The sequence below is a fragment of the Drosophila arizonae genome, chromosome 5 (genome assembly GCF_054131065.1).
Source record: "Drosophila arizonae isolate 15081-1271.41 chromosome 5, UAZ_ARI_1.0, whole genome shotgun sequence".
NCBI lineage: Eukaryota > Metazoa > Arthropoda > Insecta > Diptera > Drosophilidae > Drosophila > Drosophila arizonae.
The window spans coordinates 6,186,502-6,213,536 of record NC_142925.1 but is presented as its reverse complement, the minus strand read 5'-3'; the positions used below and the strand labels follow the sequence as shown (position 1 = coordinate 6,213,536).

Genomic DNA, 27,035 nt, shown 5'->3' with positions numbered 1-27,035 from the left:
AACTTAACGAGTATCGATAGTATCGATAGTATAATTATGAACTCATCCAGCTAATGCAGAAAATAATACCTCTCTAAACTCATTAAATGAATGAGAGGGGAAGAGACGTGACTAATAGTCACAGTCATATACATACTATACATTAGAACGAAGAGCTTAGTCCATCTAGGCATATTTGTCTAACGTGGTTTTTTGGGATCATATTTTTGAGGGATAAGAGATCTTAATAAAGCTATATGAAAAATTCCGGGTATCTCCTAGTCAAACCCTCCCAGTGCCATTTTCTTATTTCTCATCCAAAAATTAAATATAGTGCAGTTATATTTGCATAGATATTCTAGTGGATTATAAATGAAGATAAGCTTATTTTAGTAATTCATTTCATTGTCTTTCCACCAGTTGCTTCGCATTTTCTTCTAAACGATGTCCTTGTAGTAGCTTTTGGTAAAAAATTCATAGCATCCCAAGCTGTGGATAATCCCAATAAAAAACTTTCGGAATTTTGTATATTATATATATAATGCCTCATCCCATTTTAATATTATTTCATACATATTCATACATTTCTTATCCATAACAACGATGCGTACTCTATTCTATCCTTCAGCCAATCATATCAGTTTTGGTCGTCACCTTCACGATGGCGGTGAAGCGCAAGTCGTATTGCCCGGTAACTTCAAACATTACCTTGTAGTAGCCCTCGGGTGCTATTTCGGGCATACCCTCGCCAGAAACGATACACTTATCGAAGGTGTAGGTGCCCTTGGGCCAGGGATATGCATCCTTTGTCTCTGGTATATTCGAGCATTGGTGCAAATTTTTGAAGATGATCTTCTCGTAATACTCTTCGACAAACTTTTCAAATGTTTGCTTCGGTATGCTCCACGGCAATAGTTTGTAGTCCTCCTCGTTGCCCGATGAGCTGCGGTATCCATACGATTCAACCTGCACAGGAACTATACAGAATCTGATTCACTTTGCTAATGCCAATGGGACTCACCATTGTGGTCTCATCCATATCAAAATTGACGAATAAATCAGCAGATATAGCGTATTCGTCGCGTCCGACTCGCTCAACTTTGGCCTCCAATTTGATCATGTCTTCATTGGAGGATTCAGTTAAGGTGGACAGCGGCTCATAGTCCCAATTGCGCTGTAATATTTAATATGTATATATGTTCTATAATATGCATCGTTATCCTGTAATCTATGTCCTAGCTATACTGTACCTTGCCAGCAGAATCATCAGGCAGCCAGAGCAGTATCCATACTATAGAGAGCGACAGCAGCGAACGTTTTAACATTTTCAATTGATACCGGTTATTGTTGCCTTTCCATTTATATAGAATAGATTAATCGCATGTAGATCCCTAATGCAACTTGCCTTGTTAACAACAATAAAAGTTGTGTTAGCGAAAATACAAATTATTGTTGTATTTCAAATTCATTTGAATCGACGGCAACTGATAAAACGATAACGCAGAGCATGCAATAATAGACCGAAGCTAACAGTTTGTATTTATAGAAATATATAGTATATATTCACAATATGTTAGATGATAATTTAATGTTGCTAGGCGACTTCATATCAGCTTCTTTCTAGACATAATTTGCAAGAATTTAAACTAATTCTAAACTTATTCTTCAATACTGAACTTTGTATACATCATGCTCTTATACCATATTCACTTTATGAATAACTAACAAATGCAGTTGAAATGCCTGACAAAGTCTATATCCAACTCCTCTACCTCTCCCTCTCTACATTACTCTCTCACTGCACTCCTTCTCACTCTCCCTCTCTCTATCTCTCGAGGCCCCAAAGCGACGTCCACTTGAGTATGCCGCAGAGGCACTTCAATTGCCAGGCCATTCAGTGATCGATATTGAAAACAAAATATGTGTGTGTATGTACTATGTGTGTGTGTGAGCCAATTGAATGATGTGCCGCAGTGTTGCAGTACCCCTTAATGCCAGGCTGCGCTTTAAGTGGCATGATCGACACTCGAGTGTGTTCACCCTTTTTATTTTGTCGTTCCTCTATTGAAGCATAGCTGCTCTTAAGACCTACTCTAATACAGAGGCGACTTCACTTAGTTCAATTGAACCACAGATGAAGCCACCAACGCAACCAGAGAGAGAGAGAGAGAGAGAGAGAGAGAGAGAGAGAGAGAGATAGTGAGAAAGTTGAAGCCTGTGTGTGTGTATTATGAATATAAAATCAAATTATCGCGCATCGAAGCGAATCAAAACAAAATAACAGCCAGCAAAATTATAAACGTAGCTCAATTTGTGCCGCACAACTTGAGGCAAAGCTGCAGCCGTCGCAGCAGAGGTAGCTGAAGCTGAAGCTGACGCAAACCAGAGATTGAGGCTCCCTGCGCGCTGGCCTGGCCTGGCCTGGCTGGGCCCGGTCTGAGTATCTCTGGCTGCCTCCTTTGGGTGCCTTTTTGCGGTTAGTTCGCTAATAAAAGCGCGCAACTGGCAACTCCCCAAAGGCGTTCATTTAGCGGCAGCCGCGGATCGATCTTATACAACCGCAAAACAACCGATGACGACGATGAGAGGATGAGACGTTGAGGTTGGAGGCTGGAGTTGGGGCTGTGGCTGGCAATGGTTAACGATAGGGGTAGGGGCAGCAGCGGTGGCTATGGGTATGAGCTTGCTGACGATGTGGTCGTAAATCTTGAACTTAGTTGCCGCACAGACGCCGCGCAGTGCCCCGCATCCTGCTCGACTGCTCTCGCTTGATGTTTAGTACGTGCGGACAGCCTTTTGGGTAGCTCCATAACAAGACCCAGCGTCTCTCTCTATCCCCCTATGGGTCTCTCTTTGCTATCCTCTTCTGTCTTCTCCTTGCGCAGCCATAAAAATTGCAGAAGGGAAATATATTTTTTATTTCTTTTAAGCATTTTTTTTTAGCTGCCTTTTTTTTAGCCTTTTTTTCTTGGCTTTTTTTCAAGTCTTGCCGCAAACCCAATTTAAAACACGACTTGAACGATGACCGGCGCTGTCTTTTGTATTGCCAACTGCCCCGGCAGCTTCATCGGCTCTTCCTCTGGCACGCCCCCTGCGCCCCGGCTGCCACATTCGCCCCGTTGGCAATCTTTAGCCGAATTCGTTGTCGAACGGCGGCTATTAGTAATTTATTGATTTGTCTAAATTATGGAGTGTTTCAATCGGCCCTCGTTTGTTGTTTGTTGTTTGTTATAGCTGCTGCAATAGCACTTAACGCGCTTTGGCACGTCGCATGCCACATGCCACATGGCCACATGCCACATGCTGCATGCTGCATACCACACAGCCGACCACCCGCACTGCACGTGACGTTAATCACTGAGCATTGCAATCAGCTTCCCAATGGGCGCTTCAATATTTAAGTATTCAGCGATTGCAGGACACATTTATAAGAGTGATAAAGAAGGTGACGAAATGTTGCGTGCAATTAACATACCACCAAAATTATAACAGAGTACCTAAATATAGTATTACCTCACAAAAAAAAAAAAATAAATAAATTAAAAAAAAAAGAAACCCTAAAAAGTGAAGTGAGAAAGTGGCTTAAAACCTTTCCGCTAATGCAGCAAATTTATACATAACTATATTGTTATTATATCTATCTACATAGATATTATTATATCTATTAAGTTCACATCAGGCGTAGGTCTATTAAATCTTAACAACCATCACGAAGCACTCATAACATCAACAACACACACACACACACAGATGTCTGTCCAATTATTGATATGCGTGGGCACTTTTTTAATAATGCCAATAAAAAGCAACAACTCAATTAATTAAATATCCATATTAAAAGGCAGAATTACAAAAGCCAACAACAGCAACGACAATAATAATAACAAATAAACGGCAAACAAAATAGCGGCCCACATTGGGAAAAAAATCACACACACACACACACATACACACATATACACGAACATGTGAATATGTTTGTGTTTGCTTTACTTAATTATCGTAAAAAATGCTAACCACATGCAAATTTATTTAATTGCTTGCCTCGTTTTTTTTTTTTTTTTTTTTTTTTTTTTTTTGACTGAGCTTAAATAAAAGAGAAGCAAAAAACAACAAAATAATCCGCAGACTTTCCCGTTCAAGCATACACGTGTGTGTGTATATATATATATTCCATTTGATGGAAGACAGCGTGGGAGTTATGACGATCATAAAGTGTTGGAAGTTGCGACCCAATTTGTGGCACTGTCATAGATAGTATAACCATAAAGCACAATGCGCTCTTATACACACAGCAGACAGAGGCTTATACTCACACACACACACACACACAGCGATAATCCACGTGTGGTGTCTGCTTTTAGTGTGTGACAAAGCGGCTTATGTGGACGCGCAAAGAGGGAACTAAATAGCGATTAGCTGCTCACAACTTGTACAAGTGCACACACTCGCCCTCGCACTCTCACAGACACACACACACACACACAAGCATGCAGACAGTCGCACCCACCTATACATGTGCTTAGTTGTCAATGTGTATATTTAAGTACGTCTTAATAAGCAGCCACTAAGAGAGTGAGCAGTTTTAAGTGACAAGTTGACAACACACAACGACTTAATTACGGAGCGCCGCCTCTCTCCGATGACGTCATGGCAACAACAACGAACGCACTCACTCTCTTCGCCTAGCTAACGTGCGTTCTCCCTCTCGCTGTCCCTCTCTGTCTTCTGTTTGAATATTTCGATAAGCTTGAGCATAATTTGGTTTTCTTTTTTGTTTTGTTGTTTTTTTTTTTTTTTTTTTTTTTTGTCAACATATTTCTGTTGTGTGACAAATAGTTATTTGGCTGGGCTCTGCTTGCTGTCTGCGCTATCACGTTATCTTATCAGAAATCAGCTACCGTGTGTGCTCGGGCAACGGCAACATGTTAACCCAAATCATATTTCAAGCACTTGAGTGGGTTATCAGTAAATTGCGAAAAGTGTTTTAATTGCCAAGTCGTTAAGGTGTCTGCCAAGTGCAGTTCCTACGGCAAATCACTGCCTCAGTGCAGCTATACCTAGGAAGACAGGAACGACAGAGAGTCAGAAAGAGAGAGGGAGGGAGCCTGACGAAGAGAGGGTGAGACAGAGAGATCGATAAGAAGGCGGGTAGCGTTAATCGCAAAACTCGAAAGGCCGCCAAACTTTAAAGGCAACAAAATTGTTATTTATGTATTTTTGTTTTATTTTCTTTATCCCTTTATTTTTGTTCTTACTTTGCATGTTTTATTTTTAGCGATATATTAATTGTGTGTGTTTATGCAGCTTCTTACTCACACTCTTCAATACTAATTTTTCGCTTGTTTTTGCTGTCATTGCAGTTTTGAAAATGAACAGTTTGGCCCGAGGGCCGAGGCCCTGCGTCTCCACCCTCTACGCGACAGTGCGGCAGCAGTGCAACATCAACGATAGCTACTACAAGAATAAAAGCATCAACACGCAGAAGATCAGCAACACTGGCTGCAACACACTAAAAAGTACGTTCCTAGGCACAATTGGCAGTACTTTGGGCCCGCACAGTGCGGCCGCCCGATCGTTTGCGTCTGCATGGAGTCAATGAGACGTAACGAGGCGAACACTAGCCACCACCCGAATAAGGTAAGTAAGTGGCATGTAGCAAACCCAACATCTCAACATCCCAACCACCCCGCCCAAATAACCCGACTACTACTAAATGCGATAAGAGCCGTAATTATTTTATTGTCATCTGTTTCGCTTGGCCTGGTCCTCAAGTGGTGCGGTTTCTCAAGTGGCCACTAGACTTTACAGTTAGCAGATAAAGTGAAAATATGACGATAGCGAAAAAAAAAAATACAAACACAAAAAATTTAATACGAAATACTACAAAGTACTCTTTCTAACGTACAGACATTACTATGCGTGAGTGTGTGTGTGTTGGACAAGCTGTTTTTTTTTTTCGTTGTTTGTTTTTATGGCCGCAGCGGTAGCTTAAAATTGGTGATGTTTGATTTATTGGCTTGAGCAAAATATAATCGCAATTACTTAAAGCTGTCTTTCTTTATTATTGAACGAGCATGGAATGGGACTGGGGTAAATCATACAAAACCAACTACAACTACAACAACAACAGCAATCGCATAGGAACTATATATTTTGTATGTCGTTTACCAACACTTGCATTAAAGTGGCGTTTTTGTTTATGCGCTTGCCGCTCTCGCTCGTTCGCTCTCTTTCTCACGCTTACTCTCCCGTTCAATTTTGTGGCAATGTATGCGTGTGTTTTCTTGTGTGTATTGTGTCAGTGTGCTTGCGTGCGTGCCGTTTTCGGTGGTTGCTCTTTGAGCTCTTTTTTTTTGTGTTCAGTCTCATCTGCGTCGCCGCGCTGCCATACGAAAAAGGACGCTGGAGAACGCTCGCGCAAAGCATTTTCGGCGTTTTCTTTATTATTATTATTATTTATTTAAAAATATTTAATTTGTTCAATTTAAATGTATAACAAATCGTTTGCAATTGGATTTGATCACATTTGGCCGCCTGTTATGGAATGGAAAAATCGCTTGAAACGGTAATAAAGAAAAAGAACATGAAGAAGCAGAAGAAGAAAACGACGGCATAGGCAGCACGCAGCACAAAATATTCCCATTCCACATTAATTTGTGTTTTATTTTTTTTTTGTGCGTTGTATGTACTTTTTGAGATTCAAAATTCTACTCTGTCGTATACATACACACATACACATATGTACATATATTTGGATTATATTAATTTTTATTTTCTTATGGTCTTGTCTCTTGCAGGTGGCCCTGAATAGCAGCAACGTAGCAACGGAAAGCAATATTAAGAGTAAATTGTTAGCTAATTTAAGTGCGGCAAACGCAACAACAACGATAGCAGCAGGAATAGCGGCTACAACAACAGCAGCAGCAACAACAACAGCGGCAGCAGCAACGACAGGAGCAGCAGCAACGACAACGGCAGCCACAAACCAAGCATTGAATTTCAATAACAAAGTGAAGGCAACAACAGCAACGAATAATTTGCAAGGCAACAGTGCGATTAAGAAGCATACGAGTAAGTAGAGCACACAATTACATATGTATGTATGTATATGCCCAAACATGTATGCATATACATGTGTATGTGTGTATGCGTACATACATGTATGTGTGTGCATACCTAGTACAAAATGCAACTGGAAATCAATTGTGTGTGCACGAAAAAAGAGCGAAATTAAAGCGTGAGCTATGATGATGTATTGATAGATCACTGGGAATAACTTTTGATTGGAATTGCAAAAATACTCAATTCAGCAGATTTAGCTATGAGTGCAGTTTAGAGATTTGCTATGCAAACGTGTTAGAGTGCCTTTTGAATGACAATCGGCGAGAAACAGCTGGCGTTGCGCTCTCTACAATTTTATTCCAGGCTCTATCACTTCCAATGCCGATCGAAAGCAGCTTAAAGAGAGAAAGAGAGAGAGAGAGAGACAGAGAGAGCGCGAGTAGCATACATACATAGTGTTATTATTAGTCTTCCATACTCTTGAGCTCTTTTAGGCAGTAAAGAGTGTAGAATTTGACGCGGTAAGCATTTTTTTGGGAATTCAGTAGAGTTGCATCACATTTTGTTTGGAAAAATTCAATATTTTTAATATATTTCACTCTCTCGTTCGTCTTTGATTTTACTCCGTATCCAGAATTGATTGGCGCTAGCAAAGCAAACGCTGGAAATACAACGACAGCAAACAACTCAACAGCGTCGGCCAGTAGCAGCAGCAGCAGCGCATCAAATTCAAGTGAATCAAAGGACACAAACTTTGAGTACGAGGACGAGTGGAATATTGGCGGCATACCAGAACTGCTGGACGATCTAGACGCTGACATCGAAAAGTCGGCGGAGCATTCGGGTGGTGGCAACCAAACGACTGCAACACCAACAACTCCAGCAGCAGCAGCAGTAACATCAACAACAACGACAACGCTAAATGCTAAACAAGCTAACAGCACAGCAGCAGCATCCTCATTATCAACAGCAGCAGCAGCAGCAGCAGCAGCGGCAGCTCACAAATCGCACAAGACCACATTGCATAGCAATTTGTCGGCCACATCGCCAACCACAATTAAGTTCACACGCCAGCCCATTGCCAGCAGCGGCAGCGCCAACGCAACGCCAGCAGCGGCAATAGCAGCTAGTAGCAACACTAGCAACAGCAACAACAACAGCAGTAGCACCAACAGCTCAGCTGTGCTATCTAGTAGCAAGGGATCGTCCTCTTCCACGGGCAAACATCATCATCACCACCATCACCATCATCATCATCATCATAGCACAGCTAGCAAGGGCTACAAATCAGCATTAGTGGCACAGCTAAACAGCCCTGGTCTCAATCACAACAACAACAACAATCATCAACAAACAAAAAACAACAACACCAGCAGCAGCAGCAGCCACAACAACATCAACAACCCAAACAGCAGCAGCAGCAGCGCAGCCAACGCAGGCACCGGCAGCACATTGTCCTCCTCGACATTTGCCGGCTTCTCCAAAGGCGGCAATTTGGTCTCTTCCTGCGTCAGTCAGTCTTCCACTACAGCAGGCGGCAGCAGCAGCAGCAGCAGCAGCGGCAGCAGTAGCGGCGGCGGCAGCGGCAGCGGTCAGCAGCAAGCTAAACTCTCCGCTGGCGGTATGTCCTCGCAGGCAGGCAGCAACACTAGCAACAGCAACAACAACAGCGGCAGCGGCAACAGCAGCAGCAACAATAGCAGCAGCGGGAACAACAACAGCAGCAGCATAGGCAGCAACACAATTGGTGGCGCCACAGTCGGTGGCCAAGGTTCGCAAAGCGGCAGCGGTAAATCGAGCGCAAAAATGTCCATTGATCATCAGGCAACGCTCGATAAAGGACTCAAAATGAAGATCAAACGCACGAAGCCCGGCACCAAAAGTTCCGAGGCCAAACACGAAATAGTCAAGGCCACAGATCAACAGCAGCAGCAGAACGGTGCGCTGGGCAACAGCAGCTCGAACAGCAGCAGCCAGCAGGAGGATGGCGGCAGCAGCAGCACCAGCAGCAGCAGCGGTAGCGGCGGCGGCGGGGGCGGTGCTGGTGGCGGCAGCAGCAGTAGCAACAGCAGCAATGCCAATGCGTCTTCCCTCAGCAACAATTCAAGCAGCAGCAGCAGCAGCAACAACAACTCGGGCAACTCTTCCGGCTCGAACAGCAGCAGCAGCAGTGGCAGCAGCAGCAAAAAGCATCTCAACAATTCCAGCAGCAGCAGCAGTAGCAGCAGCAACAACAACAGCAACAATAACAACAACAGTAGCAACAGCAATGCCAATCCAAATAATACGCACGGCAGCAACAGCAGTAGCAGCAGCAGCAGCAACAACAACGCACAGTCAACGCCGCAGGGCAACAAGCGAGGGAGCTCTGGGCATAGGCGCGAGAAGACAAAGGATAAGAACGCACATTCCAATCGCCTCAGCGTAGACAAGTCAGCTGCATCGGCAGCTGGTGAAAAAGACACGCCCGAAAAGAACGCCAGCAACAGCAACAGCAATAGCAACAGCAGCAGCAGCAACAACAACAACAATAACAACAGCACCAGCAACAGCAACAATTGCCAGTGCAATGGAGATGTTGCTGCGGGCTCAGCGCCGCCGTGCTCACATCATGCCTGCATACGCCGCAGCATGGGCAACAACAACGGCAGCAACAATGCCACAGCCACGGCTGTGCCGCCCGGCGTATTTACGCCCTCTGCCGGCTCGCCGGCTGCTGTGGTCTCGGCGGCCGCCTCGCTGCTGGCTGCCACAACAGCGGCCAGCAATGCCTCGCAGTCAGCTGCGGGCAATGGCAGCGGCAGTGGCTTGAATGCTGGGGCTGCCAATGCGCCTGGGCCGCCGGGCAAGGATGCAAGCATTAAGATATCCTCACACATTGCCGCACAGCTGGCCGCAGCGGCTGCATCATCCAGCGGTGGCGGCAACAGCAATGCCAGCAACAGCAGCAGCGGCAACAACAACAACAGCAACAACTACACGGGCAGCCAGAGTGGTTCAGCTGCGGCGGGCGGTGCAAATGCCGCAAATGCCGTCGCAGGCAGCAATGCTGACAGCAAGGCGGCCAGCCTGGCACAGGCCAAGCTAATGGCGCCCGGCATGATCTCAGCCACCATGCACCACACGATTTCGGTGCCCGCCAGCAGCAGCAACAGCGGCGGTGTCGGCGTTGGTGGTGGTGCCGCCGATGAGGGGAGCTCATCGCCGCCTGCCAAACGTGCCAAGCATAGCGACAACAGCAAGGACATGGTCGACATCTGCATTGGCACCTCGGTGGGCACCATCACCGAGCCGGACTGCCTCGGCCCCTGCGAGCCCGGCACCTCGGTCACCCTCGAGGGCATCGTGTGGCACGAGACCGAGGGCGGCGTGCTCGTCGTGAATGTGACGTGGCGCGGCAAGACCTATGTGGGCACCCTGCTCGATTGCACCCGACACGATTGGGCTCCTCCAAGGTGAGTAGCTGCATTCGAGTAACCTCCTTTGCTACCGCTCCTAGTCCTAATCCTTAGCAACTGCCACTGCCACTCCCACTCCCACTCCCTGCTAGCTACATTCGCTCTCAAACTGTTTATGCAAAAATAAAGATGCCTTTTTGTAAAACCTACTTTTGGACATTTTTTTTTTTGTTTCTAAAAATTTTTGATTTGGAGAGATTTTTGCATTTAGCAAACAGTTTGAAGAGGAATATAATAATAGAGATTTTTCTATAGGGCATTAGTTTTCGTGTTTAAAATGTTTAAGATTATTTATTTACTCTATTAAAGAGCTAAATAATATTTGTATAGGGTTGGCAGTTTTATATATAGCTTCATATACAGTTATAGGCTATTTTATAATGTTGATATATATTTTATATACTTACGTGTTTAGGATTACAAACACAATAATTTGATGGAATCATTTCATCAGTAAGAATTCTACCAAAAGGTTGTTGAATAAATCTTGGGGGGTTTTCGATTTCAATATTGTAATCTGTAATCATAGCTAGGCATGCCCCATAGAGATTTTTATATAAATCATAAATTTTGATTTGATTAAAAGTCTCTATATATAGAGGAATCAGATTACATGTTTACATAATTAAATTTGATTAAATTTACCCTTACTAAAAAGTCCCCACATTATCTCAACTTCTACTCAAGTAAAGTTTGATGTGCTCTAACCTCACTTTATGCTCATTCTTACGCTTTGCAGATTCTGTGATTCACCAACTGAAGAATTAGATTCTCGTACTCCAAAGGGACGCGGCAAGCGCGGACGCAGCGCAGGTCTGACGCCCGATCTGAGCAACTTTACCGAAACCAGAAGCTCGGTGAGTACAATTAACTCAGATCAATTGGCTAACCTAATCCTCCCCTCTCCTCTGCTCTCTCAGATCTACTTCTCGCATGCCCAGGTGCACTCGAAGCTGCGCAATGGCGCTACCAAGGGACGCGGTGCGACGCGTAGCGCCACTGGCAATGCGACCAATAGCGGCAGCTCGTCGGGCAATGGAGGCGGTGGTGGTGCCACGCCCAGCACCTCACCGACAGCATTTCTGCCGCCGCGGCCCGAGAAGCGCAAGTCGAAGGACGAGGCGCCATCACCGCTCAACGGCGAGGCCGGCGACGGTGCCGGAGGCATGGTGAGCATGGTGAATGCCAGCGGCATTCCCATCTCGGCCAGCGGCGGTGGCCTGGCCACCCAGCCGCAGAGCCTGCTCAATCCAGTGACCGGACTCAATGTGCAAATCAACACAAAGAAATGTAAGACTGCCTCGCCCTGCGCGATCTCACCGGTGCTGCTCGAGTGCCCCGAGCAGGACTGCAGCAAGAAGTACAAGCACGCCAACGGGCTGCGCTACCATCAGTCGCATGCGCACGGCGCCAGCGGCAGCAGCAGCGGCGGCGGCGGTGTCAGCTCCATGGACGAGGACTCCATGCAGGCGCCCGATGAGCCAGCAACGCCGCCATCGCCGCTGCCAGCAGTGGCAGCAGCAGCTGCAGCGGCGGCGGCGGCAGCGGCGACTCCAACAGTTGCCGCTAACGGAGCAGCCACCCCAACAGCACCACCAGCCACAACACCAACAGCAGTATCGCCTTCAGCCGCAGCCGCAGCAACAGCAGCAGCAGTGCCTGTTGCTACTACTGCAGCAGCAGCGGCAGCGGCAGCAGCAGAGGCAAACGGCGCAACAGCAAATGGCACTGCATTGCCAGCTGCTGCAGGCGCAGCCACAGATCCAGTAGCTGCTGCTGCTGCTGCTGCAGCGGCTGTTGCTGCTGTTGCTGGTGTGGCGGCACCATTGCCAGTGTTGCCGCTGGTTGTCACGACAGCTGCCGTGCCACAGCCACCGCCAGCAACGCCCACACAAGCGCAGCCAGCAGCAGTGTTGCCATCCGGTGGCATGCCTGGCAGCCAACCCATTGCAGGCGGCAGCATCACGGCCGGCATCTCCACACAGGCGCTGTCCCAGCATCAGCTGCTGGGCGGACTCGTCGGCGCCGGACTGCCGGCAATGCTATCCGAGCAGCAGCAGCAGGCGCTGCTACAGCAGGGGGCATGTAAGTTGAAGCTAGATTATATTTCCGTTTCGAAATTAAAATTCCTTTTTTTCGCACTTGCAGTAAAAGCGGGCGTCTTACGCTTCGGTCCACCTGATGCGGCAGCTCTGCAGCAACAGCAACAGCAGCAGCAACAGCCGCCGCCTGGCGTTAACACGCAGCAGTCGCTGCCTGGACAGAGTCCACTGCGTCCGCCCAGTCTGTCGCAGGATCCGCAACAGCCACCCGCCGGCGGCTATGTGCCACAACAGCAACAGCAGCCGCCGCCAGGGCTGAAGAGCTCGCCTGGCTTTGGGCCTGCTTCGGTGGGCGCCAGCAGCAAGCAGAAGAAGAACAGGAAATCGCCTGGTCCGGGCGATTTCGATGGCAGTGTTTCGCGCGAGGATGTGCAGAGTCCAGCGTACAGTGATATCTCGGATGACTCCACGCCCGTTGCGGAGCCAGAGCCGCTGGACAAATCGCAGCCGGTCAAGCATATTGAGCTGCTTGGCAAGAAACCCAGCGAGGTGGGCGTGCCACCAGCGCCAACGCCCAATATACCGCCCTCGCTGGCCGGCTATGGCATGTATCAGTTCTATCCGGCGGCACAGCAGCAGCAGCAGCAGCAACAACAACAGCAGCAACAGCAACAACAGCAGCAGCAACAACAGCAACAGCAATTGCAACCACCGCCGCTGCCACAGCAACCGCAGCCACAGTACATGGTGCAACCCGGTCCGGAGGCACTGCAACCAGGCAAGCAGCAACTGCAACAGCCGGGGGCACCGCCAGCTACCTCACAGACGCCACAGTCGCATCTGTTGGCGCCGCCCGCCCAGCAGGCTGTCGGCCACCTGACCGACTACAGCAACAAGAACAAGGAGCCGCCATTGGACCTGATGACAAAGCCACAATCACAGCCAAGTGGCCCACCGCAGCAGCAGCAGCAGCAGCAGCCCGACAACAACGGCAAGGACAACGGTCCACCCCCATCGCAGCCGGCGCAGGTGCAACCGCCGCCGGTTAATCTCAGCGCTGTGGCTGGACCACCTGGCGGTCTGCCGCCTGGTATTGCTGGGCTAGCGGGTCTAGGCGGACCATCGCCTGCCAAGGCTCTGGGTCATTTCTATCCCTACAAGTGAGCTAAACATTAAGGCTTAAATAGAGAGCTTACCTTGAATCTAAACTTCTTCTATCTTTGCAGCTTCATACCGCCGGGCTATCCTTACAGCGTAGATCCCAACTTTGGACCCGTTTCGATTGTGGCCTCCGAGGAGGCCGCCAAGCTAGGCGGTCATCCTGGTTTGCCGCCCAGCTCGCAGGCACAACAACAGCAGCAGCAGCAGCTCGCCGGCATTAGCATCAAGGAGGAGCGCACCAAGGAGAGTCCCAGCCCGCATGATAACCCCAAGCATATGCCGCCACAGCAGCAGGTAAATGCAGCTCAGGTGTTGCTGGTTACAGAAAATACTAACGGCTATTCTCTCTTGCAGCTGCTGAGCAACAAGCTAATCAAACAGGAGCCAATGATCAAGCAAGAGATCAAACAGGAACCCAATCAGCAGCCACCGCCGCCAACGCATCAGCAGCAGCAGCAGCAGCAACAACAACAGCAGCAGCAGCAGCAACAACAGCAGCCACCGCCACAGCCACAGCAGCCACATGCACTGCATCCAAAGGATCTGCAGGCGCTGGGCGCTTATCATCCAAGCATCTATCAGCGTCATTCCATGAGCCTGGCGGCAGCAGCGCGCGAGGATGAGCTGCGACGGTAAATTCCAGATGAAACTTTTAGTTGGTGTACATATTTATAATCTTGTTCATCTCGTTGGCAGCTACTATATGTTCTCGGATCAGCAGCGGCGTCAGAATGCTGCAGCTGTTGCAGCGGCACAGAATGCTTCCGGCATGCAACCGCATCCTGGAATGCCGCCCCAGCATAAAGATGAGTCCAGCTTAAGCTCGCAACAGCAGCAGCAACAACAACAGCAGCAGCAGCAGCAACAGCAACAACAGCAACTATCGCTAGCACATCAGCAGCAAGCGTTGCAACAGCATCACCAGCATATGCAGCAGCAGGCGCAGCAGCAACACCAGCAGCAGCAGCAACAGCAGGCGCAACAGCAGCAGCAACAACAGCAGCAGCAGCAACAACAGCAACAGCAGCAGCAGCAACAACAGCAGCAGCAGCAACAGCAACAACAGAAGCTTAAGCAATCGCAAGCCAATGCGGCAGCCAATAACAAGGCAACCAACCTGACCAAGGACTCGCCCAAGCAAAAGGGCAACAGCGCCGCCGACGATGATCAGCAGCAGCAGCAGCTGAAGGTGAAGCAGGAGGGCCAGAAACCTACCATGGAAACGCAAGGTCCGCCGCCACCGCCTACATCGCAATACTTCCTGCATCCCTCGTACATTTCGCCTTCGCCATTTGGCTTCGATCCCAATCATCCGATGTACCGCAATGTGCTGATGTCCGCAGCTGGGCCATACAATACGCCGCCGTATCATTTGCCCATAACGCGCTATCATGCGCCCGAGGATCTGTCGCGGAATACGGGCACCAAGGCGCTGGACGCACTGCATCATGCGGCCAGCCAGTACTACACCACGCACAAGATCCATGAGCTGAGCGAACGTGCACTCAAATCTCCCACCAGCGCCAGCGGACCGGTCAAGGTCAGCGTCAGCAGCCCCAGCTTGGGTCTGCCGCAACCGGGCGGCGGACCTGGCAACGGTGGGCCCGGCTCTGGACCCAGCGTGCTGGGCGGTCCAGGTCCCAATCCGCCCGGCTCGGCGCCAGGCAGTGCAGGCGGTGTTCCACTGAATCTGCAGCCACCGCCCGGCAGCCTAGGCGGCCCGCCGTCCAACAAACCAGACATGGCTGGCCAAAAATCGCATGGCGTGGCGCCCGGCGCAGCACTCGATGCCCACAAGCAGCCGCTACCTGGTGCACCGCCCATCGGTGCCGGCCCCGCTGGCAATGGAGCTGTAGGAGTGGCCGGCGGCGGTGCTGGCAATGGTGCTGCTGGTGGTGCTGGTGCCGCCGATTCGCGAAGTCCGCCGCCGCAGAGACATGTGCACACACACCATCATACGCACGTCGGCCTCGGCTATCCCATGTACACGGCGCCCTATGGAGGTGAGTAATGGGTTAAGATGGGCTCAGCGGGGTTTCAATCTGTTCCAAAAGACACAGTTGCTCATGATTGTTGCTTGCTTTTAGCGGCCGTTTTGGCCAGCCAACAAGCGGCTGCAGTAGCTGTGATAAATCCATTTCCGCCGGGTCCGACAAAATGAGAACAACTGAACGGCAGCAACGAGAAGAAAGCCTACAATGTGAAGAACAACTAGCGGAATGCTGGAATGGAATTCGAATGCGGATCGAGTTGGAGATCGAGATCGAAACTGGAAGAGGCAGTGGTTGATAAATACCCAAATGCATTTGCTATTAGCCCTGGGCGTGCGCACATAAATCATATATAGCATATAAATAAAGAATATATATTTAATATTTTTACAAACGTTACAAAACAACAACAACAACTGTCCCAAGCACCCCAACTTAAACAACAAGAGCAACAAAAGCAACTACAACAGAAATCGACTATTTATATTTATAAGTATTTTTTGTATGTTTCGTTTAACGTGTTAACTATAAAGATTTAGTTTAAGCCCTAAGTTATCACTACTATTACCAGATACAAGAAAAAACGAAAAAACAAACAACATTATATATGCATATATCTATAGATATGTATGTATATGTATATGAATATATTTCTAGAGTACATACAAAATATGATATAATTATATAGCATAAACTACAAATTAACAATGTTTTTCCTAAGTGTATTTTGCATATATATACATATTAAACAAAACATAATATAATTATAGTATATATATATATTATACGAGAGAGGCGTAAATCGAACATGAACAAAAGAAAACATAGCAAAACAAAAAGAGAAGTAAAAGCAAAATTCTGTTGTAGTGTTGATTTCTTGTAAAAAAAAAAAAACAAAAGCAAACAAAAATTTATATAATTAATATTAATGCATATTGTTTAACGAATTATTATCGATTATCGATTACCAATTACCAATTACCGTTTACAGTTTACCAATTACAAAAAAAAAACAAAAAGGAAAAATCAACAAAACCGTAGCACTTACAATTTAGCATTTAGCATCGTGTATTAATTAATCCTTATCTGTGTTGCGAATGGAGCCAGCGCGACATTTGCATCTAAAAGACAAAGGGCGCGCCCATTCTTCTATAACTTATATATTGTATATGTATATGTATGTGTGTACTATTCGTATCCAGTAGTTTCTCCTCGGAGAAAACTAAACAAAAGCAAAAAAAACCCTGAAAAAAAAAAACACAAACAAACAAAAGATAAAAATTATTTTAGTTTTGTGAATCATTTAGATGTTTCTAAGCGTGTACTTTGAAATATTTATACTATATATACAAAAATATATATATATATATAAATGTATGTGTATGATATGATGAAAATATAATTATTATTATTATTATTATGATTATGATTATTATTACTATATGATATATGTGTAATTTACATTTATATATAAATATAAATTAACTAGATTGTGAATGTAAAGTGTGGAGCAGAAGTTGAATGTTCTGTTTGTTGTAGAGCTCACTAGCCGCTTCATCATAGACTACACGCGTGATTAAATGGCACTTAATGTTTTATATTAAAGAAAACAAACTAAAAACTATAAAAGCGAAAAACGATTCTTTAGAATTTATCAATCAACAAGTGAAAAACAAATAAGTATTGCATGTAAATATAACTTAAATCGAGACTTTTTATAAATTGTAAATTAGTTGCGATTCCCTGTTTGATTGATTGATTGATTAATTGATATGTGACATGTGTGTGACACTAGGACCACATATACCATTGGGAACTCACAGGCAATTGAGGAAAAAACAAAATTAATTATGTATGTGTGTGCGTGTTAGATTTGTCTCCCCACATTGCATTTTCACTTCGCAATTTCGCAATCATCGCAACAATTCAATTCACTCGTTCGTAGTGGAATCAGCGTAGAGACGACATTAATTAACAAAGGATATAAAACGTAAACGTAAACGAAAACTGACATCAGATTAGTTGATTATTCAAAATGGTACAAGCGCAGACATTTTTAACAAACAAATATTTATGTATTTTTAAAAATCGAGCAAATAACAAGAGCAAACAACACTTTATGACATTCTAAAACAATGAAATTGTATGTTATATCAAGACAGCCGGAAGCCGTCAACGAAGCGGAAACGGAAGCGAAAGCGAGATACAACAACAAAATGAAACGAATTCGCATTCAAAACAAAATTATTACAAATTATGAAGAAGAATTAACACATAATTAGTGTGTAAGAGAATTTCAAGAGTATAGTACACATATATTGATATATATATATAAATATATATAACAAAAAATAAGCTTTAGATGTGAATAAAAAATGTATTTAAAAAGTGATTTTTAGTGTTCTCTATAATCATATCTTGTATATTGTGTTTTCATTTATTTAGTTTAATATCAATTTGTTAGTTTTAATACCATAAATTAGAATCGACTCAAGATCATGGGACCCCTAATGGAATGATAAAGCTAATATAGTCGGCGGTGGCACCCCAAGCCGCACGATTCGCTTGGAATAGAATAACCCAGGTGATCAGTGCAATTGTCCAGATGAACGTCCCTATAGCTGAGTATATCACATCTGCAATGGAGAAATCAGATAACTCAGGGTATATATAATGCATGCCATTCACTCATTTACAGCGCTTTATTTGAGTCTGTTCGGTGTATGGCGGCTTGCGAAACGCCTCTTCAAAGAACCAGCAAACATTTACGGCCCACACGAAGGGCAGAAAAGCGAAGCCAGCTAAAAGTAAAGTTTTTTTTAGAGAGTGAGTGGGCGAGAGATGGAGGGAGAGAGAGTTTAGTCATACTCAGAAAGTAGATGCGGCAGAGCTGTAGTTTGCGTGGGTTTGGTGCCTTCGATATGTCCATTGTGTATGCTAAATGAAGTCTACGTGGACTCTCCAAGCATAGGCAGCCAAGTTAGAATTATCTCCTGTTTTTTCAGCAGCGAGATTTAGTCTTATTTACGTTTGTTTTGCATTTACTTGTCCTAGCTCTCTTATAGACTTGGGTAGCTCATGAGTGAGTGAGCTAAAATGAATGGCTCACTGAACTGAGCCAGTGAGCCAGTTCCTTCTATATGGCTCATTTTGGCTCACTAGCTCATTTTGGTTGACATTTTTGCTCACTCGCTCATTTTGCGTTCTTCTCAATCACAAAGTTAACGTTTTTTCCCACGAATCGTGTATTTCATCAAACTTTCAATGTCGGTAATTAGAATTCACAGCGGAATTTGGACTCATTTTGAGGACATGGGAACGCAACAGGCTAAATGCAAGATTTGCAAAAGTGTTTTAAGCTGCAAGTCACAAGGCAATTTGAATAGACATTTAAAAACCAAGCATCCAGCAGCTCTTGAGACCGGTATACGAAAAATCGTGGAAGGCTCAGTTGTTCTGGAAAAAACAACAAAAATTCCGGCGAGCAAATCTTCGCAGATTGACAGGCAATTGTCAAAATGCCGAGGAATACATTCATTGAAAAGACGACCCCTTAATATGGTGGAACCAGCGAAAATCGCAGTACCCATTACTATACGCATATATGTTAAAACGGCTCTGCATAGTCACTACATCTGTGCCCTGTGAGCGCAGGTGAAACAGTGCGAAAAAGAATGTCTTTACTGAAACCGGAGAACGTCGAAAGCCTGATGTTGTTGCATAACAACATGTAAATTTTGAGTAAGTATTTTTTGAATTCACAAACCGTATACTTAATCGATTCCTTTTTTTATAGTATATATAATCTCTCATACTTCCCAATGTGTGGATCTGGAATGCGTTTAATGTCTCATACTTCCCAATGAATGGATCTCGAATGCGTATTTTTTTGTTTTAATTTTCTGTTATATTTTATCTCATAATTTTGTTATTTTTGTATTTTTTATTATTTTCTGTTATATTTTATCTCATAATTTTGTTATATTCCCAATGAAGGGAGCTAAAAAATATATACTTTAAGTTTGTTCTGTTAGCTTTAAGAAACAAATTTTAAATGTGTCATTTTTTTTTTAAGTTTAAATGTAACGTATTTTGACAGTTTTTTGTTCAAGTTGCTTGCGATCACTATCAGCTCACGAGCAATCAGCAGGTGAGCCAGTGAGCCATATGAGTGAGTTGGCTCACTTCACAAAAAAGAGCGAGTGAGCTGGTTCACCTCAATGAGCTGCTTTTACCCAAGTATACTCTCTTAGCGATGTGAAGCAACTCAGGAAAACTGCCAGTGCTGCCAGATCATCAAATGCATTTTTTCTCAGTGACATTTTAGCAGCCCTGGTCGAAGTATAAACTGTTTTCTTGAACTATTGTGCTTCACTAAGCAGTACGGCAGAGAAGTGATATAAATTAGAAGTAAATTTAGTAAACTATACAAATCGCTTGACAAAAATCGAATTAAATAAGGGCTTTTGGTCAAACTGGCAATATGACATAATATATGTCTTTAAGCTTATGCCTAAAAGTCTGTTACAAAATGTTTTTAAATTTTGCCAGTGCCAATCGTATTTTAGCTACGCTGCGTCCACTTACCGAATATTTTCTATATCGCCACCCATGATAGGATCATTTGGCTAAAGCAAATGTCCAATTGATTAATTGGACCAATTGAAGCTTTCACAATGCAAGGCGCGAGAATTGAATTAAAATGTTTGTTATTTGACTTTCTATTGACACCATTGAAATAGTGTTGAAAAGTAACTACAAATTGGAGCTACTCAGCACTCAAATCTAGCAGCGCTGCCACATCTGTATACAATATACAGACTTTGCTTACAAATTTATAAAAACCAGTTTCTATAAAGCTACCAAAAAAATTGTAAAAGCAAAAACTAAAAAAAATCTTACAGAATCTGTAGTGCTTCAAACAATCAATAAAAGGAAACGCGAGCTCATTGTGTGCAAATATTCATAAATTAATCGATTATTTACGCTTATCGCACATCGCTAACTAACATCGCACCGCGCAAAAAAGTGACGCGCAACTGCTTTCAATTTCAACGAATTGTGAAAAGCGTGTTTGGCAACAAAAATTATGGCTGAAACAGATAATTTGGACAATTTATCTAATGCCGAACTGCGTGCACGGATGCTGGCCCAGGGATTGCCGAATATACCAGTCACAGATAGCAGCCGTAAGGTGTTGGTGAAACGTTTACGCGCCTCATTGGGCGGCAACGCCGCCTTGCCGGCAGGCAGTCCGAAGAAGAGCAACGCACGTCGCGAGACCTTGCAGCCAGCAGCTGTTGCTGCTGCTAGTACAACTGCTGGACAGGTGGATAAACCAGATGCAGCCCCAGTAGCAAGTAAGGCACGGCGCACCATTGCCGTCAATCCCAGCGACACCAAAGAGGACGAACGTCGTCGTCGGCAGCAGCAGCAGCAGCAGCCAGTGAGCAAGCCACAAGCCGTGCCGGAGGCCGTTACAGTCGTTAAACCAGTTCCGGTTAAGGCTGCGCCCATACAGTCCCGTCGCATTTCCAATTCGGAGCGACGTGAACCGCCAAAAGAACGGATCGCTCGCAAGCCGGAGCCAATTGCAGAGGAGCCCACAGTGCCAGCCAATCAGCGTGAGAGCGAGGAACCTTTGCTGGTTAATTCATTGATCATTCTAGAGTCCGATGACGAGGAGGATGAGCAGCTGGCCCAAGCTGCCCAGGATGCTGAGGACCAGTACAGTGAACACAACAGACAGATCGGCAGCAAACCCAAGCCAAGGTCCAAGCTGATGGCTACCACCGTAAATACTCATGAATATGTGGCCAAGCCACTGTATCCCAGTCTGCAGCCCAACCCGTTGGAGCAACAGCGTCTCAAGCAGGTCTACGAGGATGCACCCAGTCCCACCCAGCCACGCGCCACACTAGGTGCTACAAGCACCATCAACAGCTATGATTACCGCCCGGCAACTGGCCGTTACTCCAGCTATGTGAGCTCGCCCGCCCAGAGCTACACAAGTGCATCATCCTCAGCCCTTGGCTACAGCAGCAGCAGCTTACGCCGCTCGCCGCCACGCACCTACAGCAACGAATTCAGCGATGATGCCGCTGAAGAGGATGGACAGGGCGTTAAATTTGAAAGCGACTTTGCTCGCAATTTGGCACGCCTGCGCGCCGAACGGATAGGGGAGCGTGGCTCCAGCTACAGGCGCAGCGTACCTGCCAGCAGCATCATTACCGGTGGACGCCGTTCTCTACGCCAGGGACAGGACTCATCCCTCAACGCACTGGCTCGCTTGTGGCAGACACTGGATAACAAATACAAACTTAAATCTAAGCTATTCATATTGATTGTACTGCTGGTGCTCTTTGCCGTCTATCGCTTCTATTACTAGAGCAACCTAGATGTCCGGCTGTGCCATATATAGGAAATACTCGCATTTGTCAAACTTTTTATAATACTTTAGTTCTGTTTTTCAGTTCAGTTTTGCTTACATGTTTCAATTATTTCTGTGTGCAACATTTATGTTAATGAGGTCCATTGCAAAATTTATGTTCATACACTGTGTCTGTTTTACATGTACCAATAAATGAATATACAAACATACATATATACACACATATATATATATATATATATATATATATATATATATATATATATTAGTTATTCTAAAGATTTATCTATGTCGCAACTAGGCAGTGGTATGCCATGCATTCGTGTCTTGGAGGACCAACCACATGGGGCAACAGCAGCCGCTAATGATAGAAAAGTATTTGGAATGCGTGTACAACACTTGTCGGCATCGCTGTGACCAAATGGAGGCTCACATACATACACACACTCACACTCGCACTCGCACACACGCACAACTGATCAGGTGGTTGAGCAGATGCCGCGCTAAGAAATCTTTGTTGTTTTTGTTTGGTTTTTTGTTGTTGTTGCGATAAGAATTAATAAGAATTCGCTGCGGCAGTGGGGTAGACGAGAGGAGGCGTGGCATGTTTGGGGATAATTTTATTAACTGGAAATCGCACTTGTGCGTAAATTTTCTTAAGGAAATTTTTACCTTATTTAGCAGCAACCGGATCTCCATGTACAATAAGTTATGAAAATTGCAAAACAACTAACGCGGCCAGACGGAGCTAAACAACTAGAGCTGTAGACGGAAACGGAGAAGACGAAGTGGTGTAGGTAGAGTGAGCGGGAGACGGGAGTGAAGATGGAACGTCGAACCCGCCTGTCGCCGATGATGAATTCCACAAATACACGAGCGACATCAGTTGGCTGGCCGGCTGCGGCAGATTCCTTGAAAACAAAGCCGATGCCTATGCAACAGATATATATGTATATATACATACTGATATATATATGTATATATATATAGATATGTATATGTATCGTGCGGCTAATAAATACGACGCGCATTGCTAGTTGCTCTTAATGAAATTAACTTCCAGGAATTGCCTACATGGCCAAGCACCTCCCGCCAGCTAAACAATGCCCAGCAGCTGCAGCTGCACTCGCCGCTTCTTAGTCAGAGCTGCTGAGTCGAACTGGGAGTTGGGGAGAGAGAGAGGGAGAGAGAGAGAGAGAGTGGTGCACAGTTTATGCATTTGCCAGCCATTGGCCATGGAAATTAAATGGAAGCCTGCAAAAACGTTTCACGCGATGACTTCACACCAATAATAGAGACGTACTATGTAGCTGCCGCTGGTGGTGCTGCTGCCGCTGCTGCTGCACCCACCAAGCGGGCAACTCAAGTGTGACATTCATGGAAAACAGAGTGGAAATATGATTTTATGGGCCTGTCGTTTGCTTAGAATATGTCAACGGCTGGACCAACGCCTTTTGTTTGCGTCACGTACCATGCAAAATGTGCGAATGCATGCTGCAAAGAATTGAAACTGGGAAAGGAGTCGCTCGGTCGGTCGGCTGGGCATCTTCTGCATGCATTCTACTATAGCTGAGCTCAACTCGAGCAATGACTTCCTCGTTGGGCCAATTAAAGTTGTTGTCGCTGCGCACAAAAAATCATTTGTAAATGCAACGTTTGGAATAATTCACGCGCAAATTGCTCTACTCGCAAAAATATTGCAACATTCCACAGCAAATTTTACGATTATGCGTTTCGACAGCCACCAGCAACAACAACAGCAACGTTGGCGACAACTGGCAACGGGCAACTTGGCAACTTGGCAACTTGGTAACTGGGCAACTTGGCAACATTCGTAGGCGCACATCAAATCAAATCAAATTGTAAGCAACGCGCCTCGGCCATTGCACCTAGCCTTCAGGCTGCTGCTGCTGCTGCGGTTGCTGCTGTTGCTGTTGCTGTTGCTGCCTTGGTCCATTGCTGCATTGCGCTCTGCGTCGCCGTTGCTCCACATCAATAAATCAGCCAGCTAATTGTTCAACTGACTCCTTGGCGAAATGTGAGAGAATCGAGCGTGCAACCGCTTTGAACTCTGTCTGCCCAAAAAATGTGAATTGTTTAGCAGCCAGCATATGCGAGACATACGATATGCGCTAGGCCTTAACTATTGGCCATAAATTACAAACTTACATGCGGCGTAGCTAATGCTAGAAATATGTAATTTTAATGTTCAAACTGAAGAGCTAACCAGGCCTAAGTCAGCAATAAGCCCAGCTATATGCATGTATGTTTTTCATAAACATGTCAAACTCTTTGCTTAAGTAGATGAAACTTATGAGCAAAAGCTTATTATATACACTGTTTGGTGTGAGCATGAGCGGGTATATTGGGTGTGTGGTGAATGAGAGAGAGAGAGAGAGTGAGAGGGAGTATATGGAATAATGTGTGAATGAGAGAAGAGCGTTGTGAACTATTTAAAATTCCTTTTTAATAACTTTTGTCGATTGCTATGCTTTCCCACGGCATATAATTGGCGCATTGGCAACAAGTGTATTTACTAAATACATACATACTAGACATACAGACATTGGAAATGAATCAAATAAATAAATAGCAATTTCATTCTTGAACAATAGTCATTCAGACTTTGCTCTATATAGATCTTACATATCAACTAAGTTTAATACGTGTAACATCTACTATTTTTATATTTATTGAAATTTGCATGTGACAGATTTTTTTTTCTGGTGTAAATCTAACTAAATCAACTTCATAAAACTAACTATAGAGCATATGGCAGTCGCTAAACTCACTCACATTAACTTTCTTTCAGCAATAATTTAAAATTTGAATAAAATCTGTTAAAAACTAACATAAATAAACGCCTTTAAAATACAAATAAATATCAGATTCACATAAATACAGATTGTTGAAAAAAAATTCAAGCAAAATAAAAAAAGGGGTAAAATTAAAAAAAAAAAAATTGCAGAGTTTTCTATGCATAGAATAAAATATATATGAAAATAAAATAATACATGTACATATATATAGTTTTTTTTTCTCTATTTCTCTTATCCAATTCTTTGCTTGTATTTTCGAGAATAATCTCAATTTTTCAAAGAACTAAAGCCCCAGTCAAAGGCCAAAGAAGTGCAATCGATTTGTCTGAACAGCTGAGCCGCGACTTATAATGGAATTAGATATACTAAATAATCAGCATAATTAATCGCTGGAGATGCTCAAGTTTTGCAAAAAAGCTCAAAGCCTAAGTGGACAGGCAGGCAGATAAAAAATCGAAGAGTTTCGATTTAAACAATTTAATTCTATAAATAATGATAGGCTGTCCATAAACAGACAACTTGACTGTTGCTCGCTATATAAATAGGCATATCTCTATATATATGTGTGTATGTGTGTGTGCGTGTGTGTGTTTTTATGTATATTTATATATGTATATTTGCGCTGACTACTCGTTGTCAAGTTGTGGTCCACAGCGACCAATCAGTGTCAGCCGAAAGTGTCTCTTTTAGTGGACTAAGTGATGAGCTAATCAAGTGGCCGCCGGCTGACCCGGCTGACTGTGCGGCGTTCGAGATATGTATGTGGAGATGCGAGATTCGAGTTTTTGGGCTTCGAGAGTCCCAAATCACAATCGTGTGTCTATTTTAATAACATTATTTATGTGCTTGTATTTCGATTTTTGTTGTTGTTGCTGCCTGGGCCTAAGCAGAGTGAGGAGAGTGAGAGAGAGAGGGGGCGTGGAAGGGGGAGCTGTACGGGGACGAGTTTGTATACTTATTGTAATTTGAAATTTTTGGTGTTTTAGGTGTCAATCGCATTAGACGGAAATCAGTTTTGTTTTATTGTACAAATTTATCGCGTTGAGCGTCTTATTGGCTTTTTTTTTTGTTTTTGTTTTTGTTTTTTGTGTTATGTTTTCTGTTCGATTGTTATTGTTTTTTTGTTAGTCTTTTATTCCATTTTCCTGTTGTTTTTCAGCTCTCAGTAATGTGCTTGTTTATGTGTTTCTGTTGCCGTAAATGTGACTCTCGGCTGTCGCCGTGCGTTGATTTTATGTTAAATTAAACATTTTAAGCGACGCTTTTAAATTGACTACGAGATAATTTGTGAGCCGTGTGTGGTCTGCGTGTTGTGTGTGTGTGTGTGTGTGTGAGGGCATCAAATAAATTATAAACTAATTTAAATTAAATCGAATGGCCTATCCAGTGTAACATGAGCTGGCTGCAGCACAAACGCGTTCGTTGCCTAAGTCTTTTATTAGCTATTGCACCAAATACATACACACATGTGTATATGTATATGTATATGCGTGCATCTGTTAATTTTTCATAATTAATTTTTATGCCCCGCCCCATCGCAATTAGGCGGCCAGCTACGTGCAGCAAATTGCCGCATGCAAATGAAATCAAGTCATGCCTATAATCGGATTTGTTGCTCCTCGTATATTAACTTGTCACAGTTTCTATGTGTTGAACATAAACACAATTTGCGCTTAATCCGGCACAGAGCCTCTGCCGGCAACAGTTGCTGCTGCTGCTACGGTTGCTGTTGCCGTTGCTGCTGCTCCTGCTGCATGCAGCATCAGCTCAGCTGCTGTCACTTGTCGCTATCAATTATGACATTTTGTTGCTGTTTTGTCACTTGTGCCACTTGGCTTTGCCACATCTACTGCTGCTGCTGCTGCTGCCGTTGCTGCTGCTGCTGCTGTTGGGGCCGTTTGATGTGGTTCGGGTGTTGGCGATTGAATTACTTTAACCGCAATTGCGGCTCATATCAGCTGGCAATCAATCAAAGCTAAGTGCGCTCTGTCAATTCTCGGTTTTCACAATTGAAATGAGGCCTAAACTGACGCCGCCCTCTTCCCCCACACACTTCCCCTTTTCCACTCTCCCCTTCCTGAGTCTGAACAGCTGTTGCGGCACACATGGCGTATGAGTAATTCGGCCCC

At 44.8% G+C, this 27,035-nt stretch overlaps 4 protein-coding genes across 4 annotated transcripts in view; 2 read left to right on the top strand and 2 right to left on the bottom strand.

Moving 5' to 3' along the window:
* sbb (scribbler) overlaps positions 1 to 18,088 on the top strand; it is a 109,666-nt gene extending 91,578 nt beyond the window's left edge. The window contains exons 3-12 of the mRNA XM_089471234.1: positions 5,343 to 5,619; positions 6,780 to 7,053; positions 7,679 to 10,499; positions 11,242 to 11,359; positions 11,423 to 12,587; positions 12,651 to 13,704; positions 13,771 to 13,999; positions 14,060 to 14,337; positions 14,402 to 15,708; positions 15,793 to 18,088. Of these exons, the coding sequence (XP_089327360.1) occupies positions 5,569 to 5,619; positions 6,780 to 7,053; positions 7,679 to 10,499; positions 11,242 to 11,359; positions 11,423 to 12,587; positions 12,651 to 13,704; positions 13,771 to 13,999; positions 14,060 to 14,337; positions 14,402 to 15,708; positions 15,793 to 15,866 (7,371 nt within the window). The 5' untranslated portion in view covers positions 5,343 to 5,568 and the 3' untranslated portion in view covers positions 15,867 to 18,088. The remainder of the gene's footprint in view (positions 1 to 5,342; positions 5,620 to 6,779; positions 7,054 to 7,678; positions 10,500 to 11,241; positions 11,360 to 11,422; positions 12,588 to 12,650; positions 13,705 to 13,770; positions 14,000 to 14,059; positions 14,338 to 14,401; positions 15,709 to 15,792) is intronic.
* On the bottom strand, positions 507 to 2,478 carry LOC108616754 (uncharacterized). The gene is made up of 3 exons (XM_018012176.2): positions 1,230 to 2,478; positions 1,001 to 1,153; positions 507 to 945 (listed from the first exon to the last, which is right to left on the bottom strand). The coding sequence occupies exons 1-3, from the start codon at positions 1,302 to 1,304 to the stop codon at positions 604 to 606; spliced, it is 570 nt and encodes a 189-aa protein (XP_017867665.1). The 5' UTR covers positions 1,305 to 2,478; the 3' UTR covers positions 507 to 603.
* On the bottom strand, positions 18,086 to 19,726 carry pen-2 (presenilin enhancer, gamma-secretase subunit). The gene is made up of 3 exons (XM_018012179.2): positions 18,565 to 19,726; positions 18,393 to 18,497; positions 18,086 to 18,332 (listed from the first exon to the last, which is right to left on the bottom strand). The coding sequence occupies exons 1-3, from the start codon at positions 18,623 to 18,625 to the stop codon at positions 18,193 to 18,195; spliced, it is 306 nt and encodes a 101-aa protein (XP_017867668.1). The 5' UTR covers positions 18,626 to 19,726; the 3' UTR covers positions 18,086 to 18,192.
* A 740-nt stretch (positions 19,727 to 20,466) lies between these two features.
* Positions 20,467 to 22,296, top strand: Ote (Otefin). Its single transcript, XM_018012174.2, has one exon. The coding sequence runs from the start codon at positions 20,786 to 20,788 to the stop codon at positions 22,082 to 22,084; it is 1,299 nt and encodes a 432-aa protein (XP_017867663.2). The 5' UTR covers positions 20,467 to 20,785; the 3' UTR covers positions 22,085 to 22,296.
* The last annotated feature ends 4,739 nt before the right edge of the window (positions 22,297 to 27,035 follow it).